This window comes from Calidris pugnax, unplaced genomic scaffold, assembly GCF_001431845.1.
Source record: "Calidris pugnax isolate Ruff unplaced genomic scaffold, ASM143184v1 scaffold95, whole genome shotgun sequence".
Classification (NCBI taxonomy): domain Eukaryota; kingdom Metazoa; phylum Chordata; class Aves; order Charadriiformes; family Scolopacidae; genus Calidris; species Calidris pugnax.
In genome coordinates this window covers 5736366-5754552 of record NW_015090885.1, presented here as the reverse complement: position 1 = coordinate 5754552, position 18187 = coordinate 5736366, and the positions used below count along the sequence as shown (strand labels likewise).

At 43.5% G+C, this 18187-nt stretch overlaps 1 protein-coding gene across 1 annotated transcript in view; it reads left to right on the top strand.

Moving 5' to 3' along the window:
• The first annotated feature begins 2584 nt into the window (after positions 1-2584).
• Positions 2585-18187, top strand: part of GPR89B (G protein-coupled receptor 89B) — a 20172-nt gene continuing 4569 nt past the window's right edge. Inside the window, exons 1-10 of the mRNA XM_014947401.1 lie at positions 2585-2703; positions 5999-6058; positions 6931-7034; positions 8531-8637; positions 9049-9150; positions 12093-12213; positions 12457-12537; positions 15755-15864; positions 17363-17451; positions 17836-17928. Coding sequence (XP_014802887.1) covers positions 2662-2703; positions 5999-6058; positions 6931-7034; positions 8531-8637; positions 9049-9150; positions 12093-12213; positions 12457-12537; positions 15755-15864; positions 17363-17451; positions 17836-17928 — 909 coding nt within the window. The 5' untranslated portion in view covers positions 2585-2661. The remainder of the gene's footprint in view (positions 2704-5998; positions 6059-6930; positions 7035-8530; positions 8638-9048; positions 9151-12092; positions 12214-12456; positions 12538-15754; positions 15865-17362; positions 17452-17835; positions 17929-18187) is intronic.

Genomic DNA, 18187 nt, shown 5'->3' with positions numbered 1-18187 from the left:
CCAGTTACAAATGGGCATACCAAAAAATCCTGGATTATGGGCAGTTGTGGGGCAGAGGCTGTCCAGGAGGGCAGCAGGAATCCCAGGTGGCAGCACTGGATGCCAGCTGATGGGCTGGCTGCAGGCAAAGGCTGAAGCATAGAAGCCTGCAGGCTACTCAGCCGAGAACCTCATTGTAAGGGTACGGCACACCAGCCTCAGACACAAATGAAACCCAGCCTGTTACCAAATCTGGTATTTCTGGATTTTAAGAAGGTCAGCGACTTTAAAATTTAATTGAACGTTTTTGCACTGGTTCCTCTATTTACCTGGTAGAATCAAGAACCAGAACTAGCATGGGCAAAGCTTTTTTCCCCCAATCCTTCTATTTAAGTATTTGAAGAATTAGTGGGACAAAAACGTTCAGGCAAGGTTTTTAATACATATATTTCAGTTCAAAGAAAAGACATAGACAACCCCATAAAGGAATTAACCTATTGCCAGTGAACATCATCATCTGAGCTCAACCACAGATAAATTCAAAAGAAATTCAGAAATTGGAATAATGTTGGATTACTCCCAGCTTCAGAGCTCCTGTTTATGAAAACTTCTGGAGAGAAGAGAAAAGAAAATGGATGGCTGGCTGCCAGCTAAGCCTATTTGTCATGAATATGCCCCTAGCACCTTCTGGAAACCTGTGCTATTTCTAAATATACTCTTGGCCAACAAACTGCTTTAATTAAATATGCCCCACCTTTCTGCTCTACTTGAAAAACTTTACCTTAGTTCTCTCTATAAACTGAACATAAAAGAGCTACATTGACACTTTAGTATGTGGAAGAATAAAATATGGAACTAAGTGGAAACCTGTCAATGCACTGACGAGCCCTTCTTCCCCATCTGCTGCCTCTCCTCTCTGTCCACCTCCATCTATATTCTGCTTAATGAAACTACCAGCCTCTCACAATGGAGAAGTTGCCTTTGTACCCATGGGTTACCACGGACCCTTCTCCCCACACCAGTGGCTATCTAAGGAGCAGCAATGCGGAATAAATTTCCCATTTTCTTTTTACACTTTTTGTCTTCTCTGAAGGAGAAGTCCTGGGGCTGGGAGGTGGATTGGAGTTTTGCCAGTAGGAATTATCTTCTTCCCTGTGTGTTTCTCCCAAGACTCAGGGATCGTGATTTACAGCTATACAGAGGTATGTTTCAAGCCTATTTATAAACACATGTAAAGAAGAAAGTTTAAAGACCTATGACCAAACTCTGCCTTGTTTTTTAACCTTGTGTTGAAGTGAGCGGAGTTGCCAAGGTGTAAACAAGAGCAGAATTTGGCTTTGTATAATTCATTTTTAAAGGATTTCCTGTTAACTTACATCTTTAAAAAACAACCAACAACTAACCTTGCTCCACAACCTACCTATACAGAAGAAAACAACTACAAATCCCTGCAAACTCAGGAATCTCATCACTTCAGGAAAGATAAGTTTCCAAGTAGCAGATATAGAAAGGAAGAACAGGGGAGCTCAGATCTCAGCTCTGCATTAATTGGCAGCAAAACCAGAAGCTGGGAACAAAAAAAAAAAAAGGCTCAAATCAGATACGATAATGTGCTCCCTCAGTTCATTTCCCTGTGAAAGCTGAATGTTGTTTTCTCTTTGCGATGCTGTAGACAAGGAGACAAATTTCAAACCAAGGCGACTGACAGCAAGACAGAGAGCCAAACAACGAAGGAGACTGTGGGACTGATTCAGTAACTTGGCACAACCAGACGTAGATTTGCTTTCCTAGTGAAATGAGTTGTAATGAATAAAGGTTCCTGACTTTCAATCAGCGGGGGCTCTGTGCTTTGTTAAACTCCCAAGTAACCCTGTTTGATTCTTTCTCTTCCCGTATGATTTATTATTCCTAATGTAGAGAGTTTTGAGTGGCAAAGGTTAGGAGTGTTTTTAAGAGGAAAAAAGAGACAGACGACTTAAGTTCAAGCAGGGACATGACTGTGACATGAAGGATTGGCTCCCACTCACACCGATAAGCATCAGGAAATTCCCTGTTTGAGCTTTTACTTCCCTTCTGGCCCCATTCCCTGGTACCTTATAACGGCAAGGCCTGAAAGGCATCCCCAGCCCCTGCCCGGCTCCGGGCGCAGGGGGAGGACGCCAAGGGCCCCAGGGGGGAGATCCATCTCCCTTTGGGTGGGGAGATGGGCCCGGAGCCCTCGCCACTCTCGCACCGGAGTCAAATCGGTGCTAAAACGGCAGAGCGGTGCTTGCGCCTCCCTCCCACCCGGCCGGCAGCAGGACACCATCCCTCGGCTGCCCCTGCACACGGAGGGGCACCCCCCGCCCTGGCCGGGGCAAAGGGGCCAGGTTTCCTCCAGAGGTGCCGCTCAGAGGGCTGACCCCAGCCGTCGGGCCCGCTCGTGTGTGTCCCCATGCCAGGGTAGACCGTGGATGCAACAACGCGCTTGTGTCCCGCCATCCCCGCCCGGCTGGGGCTGGGCCCCCTGAGGGGCGGAGCCTATTACACCGCCCCGCCCACGCCCCTCGTTCGGCCACGCCCCCAACATTGACCACGCCCCCGGCCGGGCTGAGGCAGGCACTCGCGCGCCTGCGCACGGTAGCCCCCGGGGCGAGCGCGGGGCCGGAAGCAGGGCGAGCGGCGGCGACGCCGGTGGCCGCCATGAGCTTCCTCATCGACTCCAGCATCATGGTCACCTCCCAGGTACCTCCGCTGCTGCGCGGCGCGGCGCTCCTTCTCCCTTCACGGGCGGCGGGGGGCGCGGGCGAGGCGGGTCTCGCCGCCGCGGCCTGGCCCGCGCGCCGCCCCCTCTGGAAGCGTCCGTTGGGAGCGCGCTGGGGGGGGAGGCGGTGCCTGCGGGGGTGCGCACGCGCGGCCTCCCGGTGCGCGCGGGGCTGTGAGGCGGCGGCTGGAGCGGGGCATGGCAGGACGCCGAGCGGCGGCAACCCCCAAAGCCGTGGCCGTTGCCGCTGCCTTCCGCCCTCGCCTCGCTGCTCGGGCCCCCTCGGCCTCGCCTGCTGAGGGAGAGGGGAGGGCCCGGCTGCCTCTCCCCAGCCGCCGCTCAGCAGCCAAAGTGAAAGAAGCCAGACCGCCTCCCCGGCTCTCGGCTGCGCCTGGAGGGGTGTTGGGCTGCAAAGCTTGTGTCCTTGTGGCCGCCCCCCCCTCTCGCGTCGCCTGAGCTCCCGTCGCAGGGGAAGATAAGGCGTGCCCATCTTTGGACCCCTTCCTTACGTGTCACACTGACCGTTGCCCTCCTGCTGTTGTCGAGTCAGAATGTAATGCATAAAGAGGTTCAGTAAATAGGGTTGTGGGGAATGGTACTTTTCTTGTAGTAGTGCATCACTTCTATACATTTAACTTTTATTTGTTGGGACAGACAAGAAAGTTGGTATTCTCTCTATAGTAGTTACTTTGTTTCTGATATTCTTCAGGAAGGCTAGTCATTTATATCTACTACCCCTGCTTTGCTACTGAGGAGCTCGCTTGTTTACATCTTTGGAAGATTTTTAATGATCTTCTTTGAGGCAGTTAAAAGGACACCACTAAAAAGCCTCCATCTCCATTGATCCATCTGTGATTCAGCACTTCCTTCAGCTTTTTCTTTCTGCTGCCATCAGAGTCATCTTTCAACTAGTTGTACACCAGCTGAAGTCGCCTAGGAACCCCTTAAAACATTTAATATCATGTCATCTTTATCATTACAAAGTGGTCTTAACATACATAAATACCCTCTACTTCTTAATTAGCTTCCTTTGCTACTATTTTGTCTTGCCATTGTGTTCTCTTTGACTGTTCTCTCCCTCTTGCTACCCTACTCTCTCCTCAGTAAGCATCTATCCTTTCTTCCTGTCTACCTCTGGCAACTGAAGTGGTCCAACTGTTCCCTTATGCCAGAAGGAGAAAACTCTGCTCCCTCTTCACTTCTTCTTTGCTGCACAGTCATACTCTCTTATTTGTGCTCTCTTCAGTATTTGGTTTAACTAAGTTTAATGGGATCACAGAGGGATCTGATAAGCTTCAGAGCTAGTGTGAAATTTTTGTTCTGTAATGAGGAGGGATGATCTGAAGAAAGAGGACCTTTCCCCTCTCAACGGAGTTGGTTGTCTTACATAGACTTTCATGCACAGCTCGCTCTTTTCTTGATAGTTTTCAGGACAGCTTTTGGCCATTAGAGGCACAGTGTCCTCCTACTTGATAATGCTTTGATTTTTGCTATCAGTTGCTTTGCATTCTAAGATCTAACTTACCAAATTGCTTTTCTTTCATTTTTGATGGCAGCTTTGCGTCTTCCCATCATCTTCAGAAGTATCAAGCTAGATACTTAAATTGCTGCATGTAATTGTCAAATGCTCAAGAATTTTCTGACTTATCACATTCACCTGTGGTGTCTTAGAGTGTGAATTCTTAACATACGTCTTTCTGTGCTTTGGTACAGTCCTTAACACAAGGGAAATCTAATCTTTATATATATGTTCTGTTACTGTTGTACTTGATTATCTCCTCTTCTCTTTCTTTTACTTTATTTACTTGTTTCATTTTTAAAGTGTTTGTCCTTACCTTTTTCCTCTTTTACATTGTTAAACGTGGAATTAGTTTCTGTAAATATCACTTGCTTATCAGACTTCTTTGACTTATGACCTGTAAGTAGGAGGCTTGTGGAGTATCTTACCTTGTTCTTTTTGCTATCAATTACTTTAAAGTCTGAAGTCCTCCTGAAACAAGTTTTGCCAGCTGTTACTAATCACTAGACCTCATTCCTGTTTCAGTGGTCTTTCAAGGCAAATATATTTGATCTTCCTTGTCCAGCTTTCCAAGTATTCTTTGCCAGTAAATCACATTCTTCTGTTACTACTTTCGCTGCTGGGATCCAGTTGCTGCTGGTGCACAGTGGAATTGTCCATAATGATTCCTGCATTTTGTCTTTGAAAGTTTCCTGCCTCCATAGGGGCTCAGAATGCTCTGGCTTTTCCCATGTGCTCTTGAGAAGAAATACTGTCTTTGTCCTATGCTTTCTGACATATATCGATTTTTCTCCTTGCTTTGGTCAAAACTGCCCTTATAAAAAATATTTAGCATCTTCTGAATTCTCATTTTGCTTGGATTCTTTTAAATCATTACACTGCTTTTCAGTCTTCTGCAGAATAGACAGGGCTACCCATGGAAGACCTGACAACCCTTTTTTTTTTTTGGCTAAAGATAGGTAATTACAGTTTTGACCACATTGCTTAATTTGTATTTATTTCATTTAACTCATCTGCAAAATAGCTGTGATATGAAGTCCGTCTCCTCAGGTATCCGTTGAAACTTAATAAATTTTATAAAGTGCTCCGAGAGCCTCTGAGAGAAGCATTATTGGCTTGTCCTGCTTTACCTACCTTTTCAAATGTGGCGTTCTGCAACTCTGGATTGTGGTTTGAGGCGTTCAACTCTGCCTTTTCTCTACCTTAAAGATGCTTTTAACACCTTTCTTCCAGATTGTGTCAGTGTATAACCAAATCTAGTGTTAAAACCTCTCCATAAAAATCAAATGTTCTTCTAGTCTTAGAGAAACAGCAAATATTTTTATAAAATTTGCTCATCTGTAGAAGATGTATATGTTGCGAACATTCAGGACATCAAGGTTTACTTTGCCTCCATTACTGTGTTTCCTGTAAAACTTACAAGCTTTAATTCTGTAGAATAGAAGAGTGAAACAAGAATCAACACTGCCAAGGATTGTGGAAGGTCAGGAACTGAGGAATTCTGAGAACTTGGGAATGCAGAAATGTGCTGTCTTGACTGGATCTTTTGTAAGGTCATAGCCTGTGTCTGCTGCACTTGAATATTTGAAATACTATTCTCTCCATGATACCGTGGAAAGTTTTAATCTTTTGTGGATCTTGGGTACTTTGGCCCAGCTCTTTTCCTTCCATTTCTTTCACCTATGGTTAGTAGTGAAGTAGGTTTGTGTTTCGCAAGTTGCTGGTTACAGATGTTAATTGCTTCATCTCTTCTGCAGGTGCTGTTCTTTGGATTTGGGTGGCTATTCTTCATGCGTAAGCTCTTCAAGGATTATGAGGTGAGTAGGAGCCTTTCATTGCAATTCTGTATCTTAAAAATTACTCCCAATTATAGGAATATTTTTGAAACTGCATTTGTCCTGCCTCTTTAAAGCCCTCTTATCTTATTTTTAATTGTCTCTACAGTTACTGTCTTCTTAATTTCCTCTTTTGCTTCTGTTTGAAAGACTTCTAGATATCTGAGAAAATGGGTGGTTCTAGGGCCAGTGAAAGTTCCCGTATTGGCTACTGTTAAATGAAAAAAAAATGGAGGAGGGCAGGGGTAGTGGGAAGCTCTTTTGCCTTTTTCTCGAGTAAGCCTGCCTTGTGTAAGTGTAAACTTCTTGTGCCAAAATCAAATTCAGTGGTTAACTTTAAACTCAGTGAGGTATATTCATTGTGGCTGAATTGTTTGTGAGGATTGGATGGAATAAAACCATTGCATTCTCTTATCCTTAGAGGGATAATGAGAGAACATAGTCTAGGTCAGAGATGCCTTAAGCGTGGGCCAGATTTAAATAGTTTTTCTGATACGGATCTTATTTTTAAATCTAAGGTTAAGATCCAAGAACTGTGTTAGCAAGGGTCTCTCATTAGTCAGGTTGACATAGGGCATTGCATGCTTGACATCCCCTCTGTGTAAGGCATCTCTGTTAAATGTGCCAGTAGCTGAAATCAGTGTAACACTAAGGAACTTACGAGTTTGCCCTGTGCTTTCTAACGGGCTGTTAGTTCCTTCCTGTTTAGGTAAAGGGCAAGGTACCTTGAAGCAAGAGACCCAGCTGTGTGCCATTGTACCTTGTGATTTGTTTTTTGTTACCTGGGGAGATATCTGGGTGCCGTTCTAGGAATGGAAATACCTGATGTCTCTGGCTTGTTTTCTCCACTGCAGGTGCGACAGTATGTGGTCCAGGTGATCTTCTCTGTGACTTTTGCCTTCTCTTGTACCATGTTTGAACTCATCATCTTTGAGATTTTGGGTGTCCTGAACAGCAGGTGAGTGTGGGAGCTCACTGAAGGACTAGCCTGCCTTGTGTTGAGCAGCTTCAGTCCAACTCCTAAATGAATGGATTAGCCTTAGATTGGGGAAATTGAGAAAATTGTCAACAGCTCAGCAAAGATGTTTGAGCAGCAGGATTTGTTTATTTGACAGAACATGAGACTAGAAGTCATAAGCTCCCCATTTTTCATGCAGTTGCTATTAGTGTGGTCTAGGTCCTTAGGGCAAGGCTTTAGTCTTTGAATTTTTCCATTTGTGAAGTTAAAAGACGTGGTTTCTTTTATGGGAGTGTTGTGAAGCTTCAGATCATGTTGAAGAGCACTTTTCAGCTGTTAAGGACTATAGAAACTATAGGCAGTAGTTTTTCTGTGGTGGTCAGAGCAGTGAATAAGATGTGAAGCTAATTATGGAGTGAAAACTACTTCTGTATAATATGGTATTTGTGAATCAAAGGCGTGTCCTCCCTTGACATAGGGTGAAGACTTCTACATAAAGGGGATGTTAAAAAATGTCAACTTCCGAAGTCAATAGGAAAGAGAAGATAGAACAGTAACACGTAGAGGCTAGCTGGGTTTCCCATTTATTCTCTCTCATCACACTAGTATAAGAGAGCAGTCAAAGGAATTGAAAGGCAAGAAATATAAAACTGAGAAGAGGTAATGTAAGTTCTGACTGTGTGTCATTAATCGGTAGTGCGTGCAGCCAGAGACATCACTGAGGAGAGTGCTTTTATAAGCTTCGATAAAGGGCTGGACATCAGTATAGATGAAAACGTTTGCCTCTGAATTAGGTAGGAAAAAGTGACAAGGGCCCTCATAATTTCACTTCCACCAGGCATAAGAGGGACTGAGTTAATATTGGGAACAGGACATGTATTTTTTTTATTCAAACAATGAAAAGTTAGCTCAGCCAAGGTCAATCTCGTCTGCATTTGACTAATCTCCTTTGGTCAGACAAGTATTGATCATTTTGGTATAGATGTGTATTTTTAAATTCTTGCTTTGCAGTGTCTTGCACATGAGACAACTTGCTTTGAAGTGAAACATGTTGAATTATGAACATTTAATATTTTCAATTTGAATTAGCCCTTTTTTGACTCTGCCACTCATTACAAAATTAATTACTGCTTATACTTAGTTTGGACTTACTGTTCAACTAGAGAAGCAGTAAACGAAATGAATCGTGGTACAACTGGCATTAGCCAGTGTAGAAAATACAGTGTTTGATAAAATGACCTGGTGTGTTTTTCTGGATAGTTGTTAATTTTGAAATACACATTCTTGAGCTCTGCATTAAAAACTCAAACAACAGAGCAACCAACCTCCCTTCAAGACAAACAACAAACAAAATCCAGAATGTTCTATATGCTGGGCCAATATTATTCAATGTTTGATTCAGTTGAAAGGATCTCACCGACATGCAATTGTGTTTGAGAAACTTGTGATACTAATCATAGCATAGCATGCTAATCGGTATTTTGGCTTTATTTTAGCTCTCGGTATTTTCATTGGAAGCTGAACCTGTGTGTCATCCTTCTCATCCTAGTCTTCATGGTACCCTTCTACATCGGTTACTTTGTTGTGAGCAATATCAGACTATGTGAGTACTTGGTTTATGGCAATGGGGCTGCTAATTTGAGACTATGCATGCAAATGAGAAATAACTTTTCTGAGAGAGAGATGTGTTGGTCACTATCCCCGTAGCTCCCTGCTTCCCAGAAAGACGTAGCTAAGTGTTCCCCTGTTCACAGTGCAGCCCTCCTCACATGTCCGTGGGCAAAAAGCCAAAGTGGTGTGTTGCTGCATTTGCTCCTGCAGACGGTGGTGTCTCAAACAGCTGGTTCTGTAGGAAGTGGAGGGGTGCATGCTGCTGGCTGCAGCTCTCTCAGTTGACACCTGTTTTGGGCATGCTCAAAGTAGCCTTTAGATCGATGTAGCAATTTTGCAAGCTTGAAAGAGCCCTAAAGAAAGAACTTTAAAATACTGTTGTGGTTTTTTTTCTCTCCATTAGTGCACAGACAGAAACTTCTTTTTGCATGTGTTCTGTGGTTGACGTTCATGTATTTCTTCTGGAAGCTGGGGGATCCATTTCCTATCCTCAGCCCAAAACATGGTGAGTTTCATATTCTCTCTCCTTCCTTTCCTCCTGAAAACAGGCTTTGTTATCTCACTTTTAACTTGGAGCTGTTCTTATGTTATCTCAGCTCTACAGCTGGGACTGTAGAACGTAGTTCTTGCAACTGGGGGCCTGCAGTGCTTTGAAATCTGCAACGTGAAGGTTGTCAGACCCACAGAAATGGGTGGATATACCTTGAATTATTTGCATTAGTTTTCTTCCAATACCACAGGAAAACTTCAGGGAAGAGGATGAGTCCTAACCAAACCTAGTGTATGTAAGAACACTGTACTTTTTGAGGACTTTCCTTCATCTTCACAAAAAGTTGATCACAATTTTTATTAACTGGTTTCTCTTCTTATCTAAGAAGAGAATTGACAACCAATGCTTTGGTCCGATTATTGTTTCTTGTGACTGAAATCAGATAAATTTAAGATAGGTGGCCATCCAGTTGACAAAACATGGCAGGGTGCCTAAACACCAGAGCTATATAGACTGTAGCCAGCAACACGTCTGGCAGCGCCTGCTGGCTTTGGTACAGCTTTGTACACTGCCCGAGCCCGGAGGCAGCACAGTGGCCTGGTACTAGAAAGTGAGTTGGTACGTTCTGCTGAATGCCAGAGCTATTTATGTGCAGAATTAGCTTGGGTATCTCTGCATTGCAGTCAGGGAACCAGGAGTATTTATAGTGTGAAGATACTGTGTGCACTTGGGCTAGTTTCTGTCCAACAGAGATTGTTAGCGTGTGCCTAACTGTACTGAATCCTGCGTCAGCTTAATCTTTCTGTTCTCTAGAAGGCTGCTTTACTCTGTACTCTTTGTAAGAGGAAAAATTGAAGGATACCAAATGCTGTCGGGTCTACTCACCTTTTCACCTGTGATCCTAAAACTTTTCTAGGAGAAAGTGTGTATCTATGTTTTGTAATTGTGTCATTTGCCACTGAAATACAAGGACCGGTATTTAGTGCAGATCCCTCTGCCCAGTGTTTCGTTGCCAAGAAAAACGTGTAACCGCTTTGAGTTGTAATAGGCGCTGGAGTCGGCAGAATATAATAACCCAATGGGAATTTAGCCATGGGGTTTAGGTAATCTTTTTCAGATCACTGAGAAGGTTCTGCGAAGCTGCATAACAATTGCAGATTTCCAGAATCTGCAGTGGGGTAGTGGGGTGTTTTCTTTTTTTAACTTATGCTTTACAGGACCATACCTCCATACTTAACAATTGTACAGTGCCTTACCCTACCAGCTCTATAAGGTTAAAGCAAAGGATTCTAGGCTTTTTTTTCCCTTCTGTACTGCTGGGATGCTGCTGTCCTGCGTGTACTTGTGAAGGTACGCCCACAACAGTATTGACAAGGCTTCTGCAGGGCTTTGTTGTGTGGTGGTGATGGCCCAATTGAGACAGGTAGGATCCTGTTGTGGAGCAGACATGACAGGAGGCTATGCTTAAAGAGCCCCTCACACTTGGAGTACATTACCTGTCGTGTCTTTCTTGGTGTGCCCCATCCTGCTCACCTGCATGGTGCTGCGCTGCAGCTGGGGAACTGTGCTGATTAGTGGGACCCTTTCAAGTACCTGCACTGGCATCTGTGCTGGGGGGTGCCTTGCCTGGAGATGGTGATGGCAGCTGGGATGATGGATGGATGATGCTGCAGCTGAGAAATGCACCATCAATCACGGCTCAGAATCAGGAGCCCTGTTTGGTCTGTATCTTGTTTAATAGAGCTGAGTTTGGGAGCTTTAGCTTGTAGTAGAAGGAAGGTTACGCTTTACTCAATTACATACTAGTGTTCTAGGGTTGCTCTGAGTGTTACGGGGAAGCATGGCTTTAACCAGTGGAATGTCATGTCATTTTGAAGCCACCTCTTTTTTAACTGCTGCTGTCTGAAAGTGTATGGGGCAAAAGGCCAGTCTATTGTAGCACATTCTGTAACTCGTGTAAATCTCTATGCTCTGCACATGACTGGGTGTCTCGGTCTCCCTTTGTGAAGTCTTTTTGCCGTGTTTTCATCATTTATTCCCCTTCTCTGAAGCATGAAATGTGGCTTGGCGCTTGGCCATCTCAGTTTTGCAATCATGTAAGCTCCAAATGTGCTGTGTGTGGCAGCTGCTCTGTAACTAGCTCCTGAAAAAGTGAGTGATGTTCAGTAGCACATGGCACTGTATCCTGAGAAGACAGGTTGAGGTCTGTTTTTAATGGCTGAGAAGAATGAATGCAACTTCGGAGCTTGGTGTTGGTTACAGCACAGGGTTGATGTTCATGCTGTATTATGTGAGTATGTGTTTTAGGGTCCACGTTTGTTCAGGTGGAACGCCTTGTTGGTGGTCACCTTAACAATGTGTGTGTGTCCCCAACATGACTACTGACCAGTCAGGAGCAGCATAAACTTCCTATGCTGTCGTAACTCGACTGTCTGACAAGCACAAATTGTGTCTGGTCTGGAGGGGTCACTTCTAATGACAACTGACAGGATAGGCCTCCTTGCTATGGTTCAGACATTTTTGGGCCAGTTTGCAAGGACTAACTGGTTTGTTAACTCTACGCCTGGTTATTGCAGAAGTGGCTTTGCCGAAGATGCCTCCTTTATAGTGTCTGGTGATGATCTGTGTTCCCACCTCAGCAAAGTGCAATCACTGATGTTTTATTAATTTAGAACCAAAGTATTGACTCTTGGTCCTCTCTAGATCTGTTTTAAGCTTCTTCATAGCTAGAGTTCCCCATCCCTGTTACTAAGCATGGTCACATGCTTTCTGAGGGAGACTTTTTACCTCTTTGTTTTCCTAGTCCCTGACTGTACTTCATATTACCCTGGTCATTGCACTGGGAAGGCAGGTGGATTCATTAAGCAGCTCTGTATGTGTGTGATGTTGTGAAAGCACCAAGTGTGGAGCAGAGTGAAGAGAGCAAGGTTGCTAATGCTGTGTTTTTCCTCTCTCAGGAATCCTGTCTATAGAACAGCTCATCAGCCGTGTAGGTGTGATTGGGGTGACACTCATGGCTTTGCTGTCAGGATTTGGGGCTGTCAACTGTCCGTACACTTACATGTCCTACTTCCTCAGGTAACTGCAGCCTTGTGAAATATTTTGTCCACCATCTTGAGATTTTTCTGCTTTTCCTGTGGCATCGTTTCAAGTTTTGTCATAACTTTTTTTCTGAATCTAGCTATTGCCATGTCTGCATGCTAGAACCATTCCCATTGCATGTTCTCCTTATACAGGCTTCTCTCTTCTTTATTTTGTGGGCATGTGCATATTTCCTCTGAAATGGTATCGCCGGCCTGATCGGGTGTCTTCATTTTGCAGGAACGTGACAGATGCAGATATTCTGGCTTTGGAGCGACGACTTCTTCAGACTATGGACATGATTGTTAGCAAGAAAAAAAGGTGAGAAGGCAGCAGGAGCATGAAATGATTTATTTCAAGGGTTTTCAGTCAGTATGGTATAAAATGAGTTTTGAAATTACTAAAATTATTAGTCCTGTCAGGGCTGTGTGTTCCGGTGAAACAGGTTGCTGAATTGGGTTGAGCTGTGTGGTGTTTCTTTCGCACCTGATGCACAACTTTGTTTGTGGTTTTTTTTTTTTCCCCCCAGGCTTGCACTAAATAGCACCCTTTCTTACTGCAGCAGCACAGATTAGGCTTCCAAGACAAATTGTAACTCTCTGATGGCAACTTGACTAGCCTGTAAGGTGGGCAGCTTTCTCTCCTGCTGAGTAAGCCACCACAGCTGGCCCTCTCACTGGCAGTGTCAGTACTTGCTGTTGGTTCATATGTATTGAGTGCTGCCCTGCTCTGTGGATCTGGTGGTTCCTGGTCAAAACTGAAGCAGGCTAGTGAGTCGGTATGGACGCATTCTTGCAAGTGACAAGGCTTATGTTAGTTCAGTTTTGCAGAATTGCAAAACATTGCTAACATGACTATAGTGTAGTGCACAAGCTTGCCATCAGGACTCAGGTTTTGTTGGTTTAGCTTATTCCATGCACCTCAAGCGAAAAACCTACTTTCAGAAACAATGTAATTACATTCACACATAAAAGATTTTTGTGTGATGTTAAAAATTACATATTACATGCCTTACTATTACCGTAGTCACTTCAGAGGTTTGACTGTCTGACACTGAATTCTCACAGCAGTTCCTCAAACTTTCCTTTTGATGCACTAGTGTTTCAATGGAACCTTTGCATGTGTGACAGGGGACCTTTTTGAGAGTTGAACCTTGCTGACCAGTGTGCAAATCTGCTGATCAGTGTTAGCCTGTGAAAGTGAAAATGTTAAGTGGTGAACAAATGTTAACTCAGTATTGTGGTCATGTGCAAGACTGAAAGTAGTGAGAGAATTTAATTACTCAGGTTTAATTGATTTAATTGATTAGGAGCATACTGAAATACTGGCTTTTAAAAGATATTGTGTAAAGCTGCTTCTGACTGTGCTCTTTTGTACAGTGTTTTTGGACCTCTGGTCTGGGGAGAGTGATGATGGGGTAAAAGTAAGGATGTCTGGGACTTGTAACTGACACTTTCTTGCCTTCCTATGGCCAGGAAATCTTCTGAATATAGCAACTTCCTAACCATTATGAAGAGTGTTAAAGTGTGTTAATATTTGGGGAATTATACTGAGATTCATGTATTTGTGTTTAAAAAACCCAACCAAATGAACAAAAAAATCCCCAGAACTGTGTAGTCTCAGAAATGTGCAAGAAACAGCAGAATCTCGAGTTCTGTAGATTTATTCTTTTTTTGCTTTGACAGAAACAGTGGCTTGCATAGTTGGGCTATTTACCTGTTTGAAGCAAAGCTTAAAAAGTTAGATCTGTATCAGTCCAAATGCAATCCAAGTAATTTGGCAGAACAAGGGGGAATAGCAGTATTTTACAGTGTAGGGTAAACGCTGCACTTCTATTAATTGCCAGTTACTTTCACCTTTTCAGTACTGCTGATAACTCAAGGTTTATGAGGCAATGGAACGTAAAGTTTTTTTGTTTTCTTTGCTGATCTTGAGATTTCCTCTCATACCAACCCTTATTCATGCTGGCTTCCTTGTCAGTAGGAGAGAGTTGTTGGAAGCTGTTTTCCCTGATGCACAGGAATTACTGTTCTCTCCTTCCTGAGTGTAATCAAGTACAAACTTAGGGAAGCTTGCCTCTGAGGTTGGCAAGTTCTTTATACTTGTCCTTTCAGGTATCACGTGACTAAGCCTCAGCTTTGAAATGCTTAGATTCTGTGACACTGTTGCTTCATTTTGCTTCATGTTGAGAGTCAAATCAGCCTGTCTGGTGTAGATACATAATGTGTCTGCACAGGCAAAATGAGTGGGTTTTCCTGTGGATTCTTTCTTTGAGGTCTCCAGAACTCCTGATGACTGTTTGGGTACAGAGATCCCTGTCCCCTCTCAAAAGAAAAGATTTGCTTTCGTAGACTTTTAGCCTTGCTCTTCTCCTTGACACAGTTGCATTTTTGCTGCAATGCTGTGGATCATTTGGGTTGGATTGTGTGAATCGGGTACTGGGAAAAAAGCAAGGATTAAAAATGCAATTCTTGTATTTGGCAGCTATCAAGATGAATTAAATTGTTCTGAGATCTCTGTTATTTGTAGTCTGTAGCCATATGTGCTTTCATGTGTTATGTGGCGTGCCCCAAGGGTGTTTCTTTTGCTGGATGTGAAAGAGGAGTGATTTATTTTTTTTTTTAAATTTTTTTATTACATTGCTTATCAACAACCTTGAAGAGGACTCTGTGCCAAATGTAGCAATACTGGCTGCAGCTACAAGAAAGGGTCTAAACACTGTCGAATCATGAATCACCTTGACAATCCTATGAATAGTTTTCAGCTTAGGAGTGGATAACTGGCTCACAAATTTCAATGGGGAGAAATGTGAGGGAACGAGGCCAGAAGCCAGTACTGCTCGTGGGGATTATGCTGCGCTGCACACGGGGGTGTGAGGGACAATATGCAGCTGCTGCTGTAGTGTTGGAATTAGCTTTAGGAGTCGTGTTCAGATCGCCAGAAGCATCTAGTGGTTCAGTCCAGTAATGGATTTATGTGTTTCTGATTCATAACAGCTTGTCATGCAGCCCAGTAGTGAGTGACAGCATATCAGGGAGTGCTGCTGCTGCATACCATCCAGTGCCCACAGTTGTGTGGAGGAGGCGGATGTGCGGTGATAAAGAAGAGGTGTTCAAGGGGAGAGAGGAGCCTGAGAAGTCTTCCGATTCCTGAACTTGAGATAGCACAGTCATGTGTTTGGGGAGAGGAAAGCGACTAATCATATGACTGAGAAAAGCATTGGAATTTTTATTTTTAATTGGGTTTAAATTCCTTTAAGGATTGAAGCAGGATCCTGAATGGAAATCTTGGGAAGTGTCTCATTGAATCTCGCTTGATTAGGTCTGGGCTCTACTCCAGAACTAATCAAGATAATGTTATGAAGCAAGATTGGTGCTTAGAGGGAAAAAAAAAAAAAGGGGGCATCTGTTTGCAGTGAATTTAGTTTAACAGTGTCTTCTAAGGAACTGTTTTTTGGGTGCTTTTTGTTGTTTTTTGTTGTATTTTTTTTTTATAAAAATACTTTATTCTTAAGGACTTGTATTTTCTGTTTTTTCAGGATAGCAGTGGCTCATAGGACAATGTTCCAGAGAGGAGAAGTGCATAACAAACCCACTGGCTTTTGGGGAATGATAAAAAGTGTTACAACATCTGTTTCGGGCAGTGAAAGTATCCTTCATCTGCATGATGGAACCTGACTCCAGCTGTCTTCTGTTTCGAAAGGAAGAGTGTTAGTTGGGCCAGTTACAAAGCATTTGTGTTTCAACACGTTTCAGCAGTCTGAGCAAACGCCTTAATGTCTCCTGGGAATTTTGCTTTCTGTCACTCTACTGTCTGACCTTTTGCCCAGGGATTGGACACGTAGTTTTACTGTGACACAGTCAGGAGTTATATGCTGCTGCCCTGTCCCTGGTGTTGCATCACTATAGTTGAGGTGTACAGCAGATCGCAGGACAGATGTGCAGACTTATGGTGTCACATTGCAGATGTCTTCCCCATCACATCACTGATGTGGGAGACAACTTTCTATTCTGATGTATCCTCTGCTCATATGACTGACTTGCATGTGTATTTTTCTCATAACTTGAAATGTTCTTTTTCACAGATTCATAGAATCATAGAATTGCCCAGGCCGAAAGGGACCTCCAAAGGTCATCTAGTCCAACCTCCCCGCAGTCAGCAGGGACACCCCCAACTAGACCAGGTTGCCCAGGGCCTCGTCAAGCCTCTCCTTGAATATCTCCAGTGAAGGGGCCTCAACCACCTCCCTGGGCAACCTGTTCCAGTGCTCCACCACCCTCACAGTGCCCTTTTCGGGGATGGAGAACCTGTGATGTACTTAAATGTTCCTGGTTGGAGGAACATTTTACCTCGCCTATGGTTGGCTTTCTGGCCATGTTGGAAAGCTGTGAGAAAAAGAAGGGCAGGAAGCAACTTGTTGACAAAATAAATTGTTCTCATGATATTGGCTGGCCACTGCTATTATAGCAGTGTGACAAAAAGGTGGGTAGGAACACTTAAATAGAAGTTGTTCTGCCCATGTGAAAGGGGTAAAAGGAATCTGTTCTGAATTACAAGGGTCTGTATTTTTCTAACTTACAGTTGCCTACCAGTGTTTTTTGCCAGACCACTTGAAGTGTGCAGTTTGCATATTTAAGGCTGAGGACTCTTCTTCTGCTTTCCCACTAGCTGTGGGAATAGCAAAATCAGAATTTGGCTATTTGACAAGACTCTTCATAATAATCACTAATCTCTTGGAGCAGTTACTCAGCAGTTTTGTTTACGAAGATGATGTGAGCGTGATGTATTGCGAGATGCACTGCAGTGACAAAGGACAGTGATCAAAGTGGAGCAGCAGCCTTCGAGAGCTCTGGTTCTGTTCTGAGATATGCTCTCCAGGCAGAAGAATAATAAGCTTGTTGTGTGACTGCCTAAATACTGTGTACTGCCGACCTTCTTAAAATGGAGCAGTGGGCAAAATATCTATCCTTTAGATTTCTTTGGGTGCAGTATTAACAAGGAGCATTAAGACTTAATCAAAAAACTGTTCTGGATCAAAAAAGTGGTCAAACCATTAGATGCGTCCCTTGGGCTGAAGGTGGGGAATGCTTTGGTTTTGATTAAGAATTTGTGATGTGTTCTAGCCTTGACTATGCTGGTTTGCCAGATCTGTCACTTATCCAGCAAGAAGTGGATGCCCTAGAAGAGCTGAGTAGGCAGCTTTTTCTGGAAACTGCTGACTTGCATGCAACAAAGGTACATAGCAAACTTCCTGCCCAGATGGGTGTTGGGAGGCCAGGGTAGTTTGATAGAGAATGTAGGTTGCAAAAAACTGAAAGGTGTTCAGCAGGTAAATGTTGAAATGTTGTGATGTTGTGGAGCAAGGACCTGTTTTTTTTTAATTTGGGATCTGGATGGCAGTTTCCTTCCAGTTCAGATGTCTACTGGAGTATGCCCCATGTCCCTAAAGCCATTCAGAAACATTTGAATTAAAACCTTTGAGTTCAGAAACAATTGAATTATGAGGTGTAGAAGGATAAAGCTGTATTTGCTGCTATTGGTGCTTCATTAAAATTTTGTGTTGTGGAAATGATATATTTTTTTTGTGTGTTCTCCCCCTCCCTCCTTTTGTATTTCCAGGAGAGAATAGAGTACTCCAAAACTTTCCAGGGAAAATACTTCAATTTTTTGGGTTACTTTTTCTCCATCTATTGTGTCTGGAAAATCTTCATGGTATGTAAATGTATTAATGTTTTATGTAGACATATGCAAATGTCACATCCTGCATTGATTATGCTATACGTGCAGTTCATCAAGTAATGCTACAGTTTCCTTAAAATCCTGTATCTGGAAGTTCTGAAAGAAACTTGCTCTTGGTTGAAATAAAGCTCTGTTTGTATAGAGCATTAGACAAGCAATTCTTACAGGTGTGCATTTTGCACTTTCTTAGACAATTTGACTGTCCCCTGCCCCTTTCCTTCATGGTGCAAAG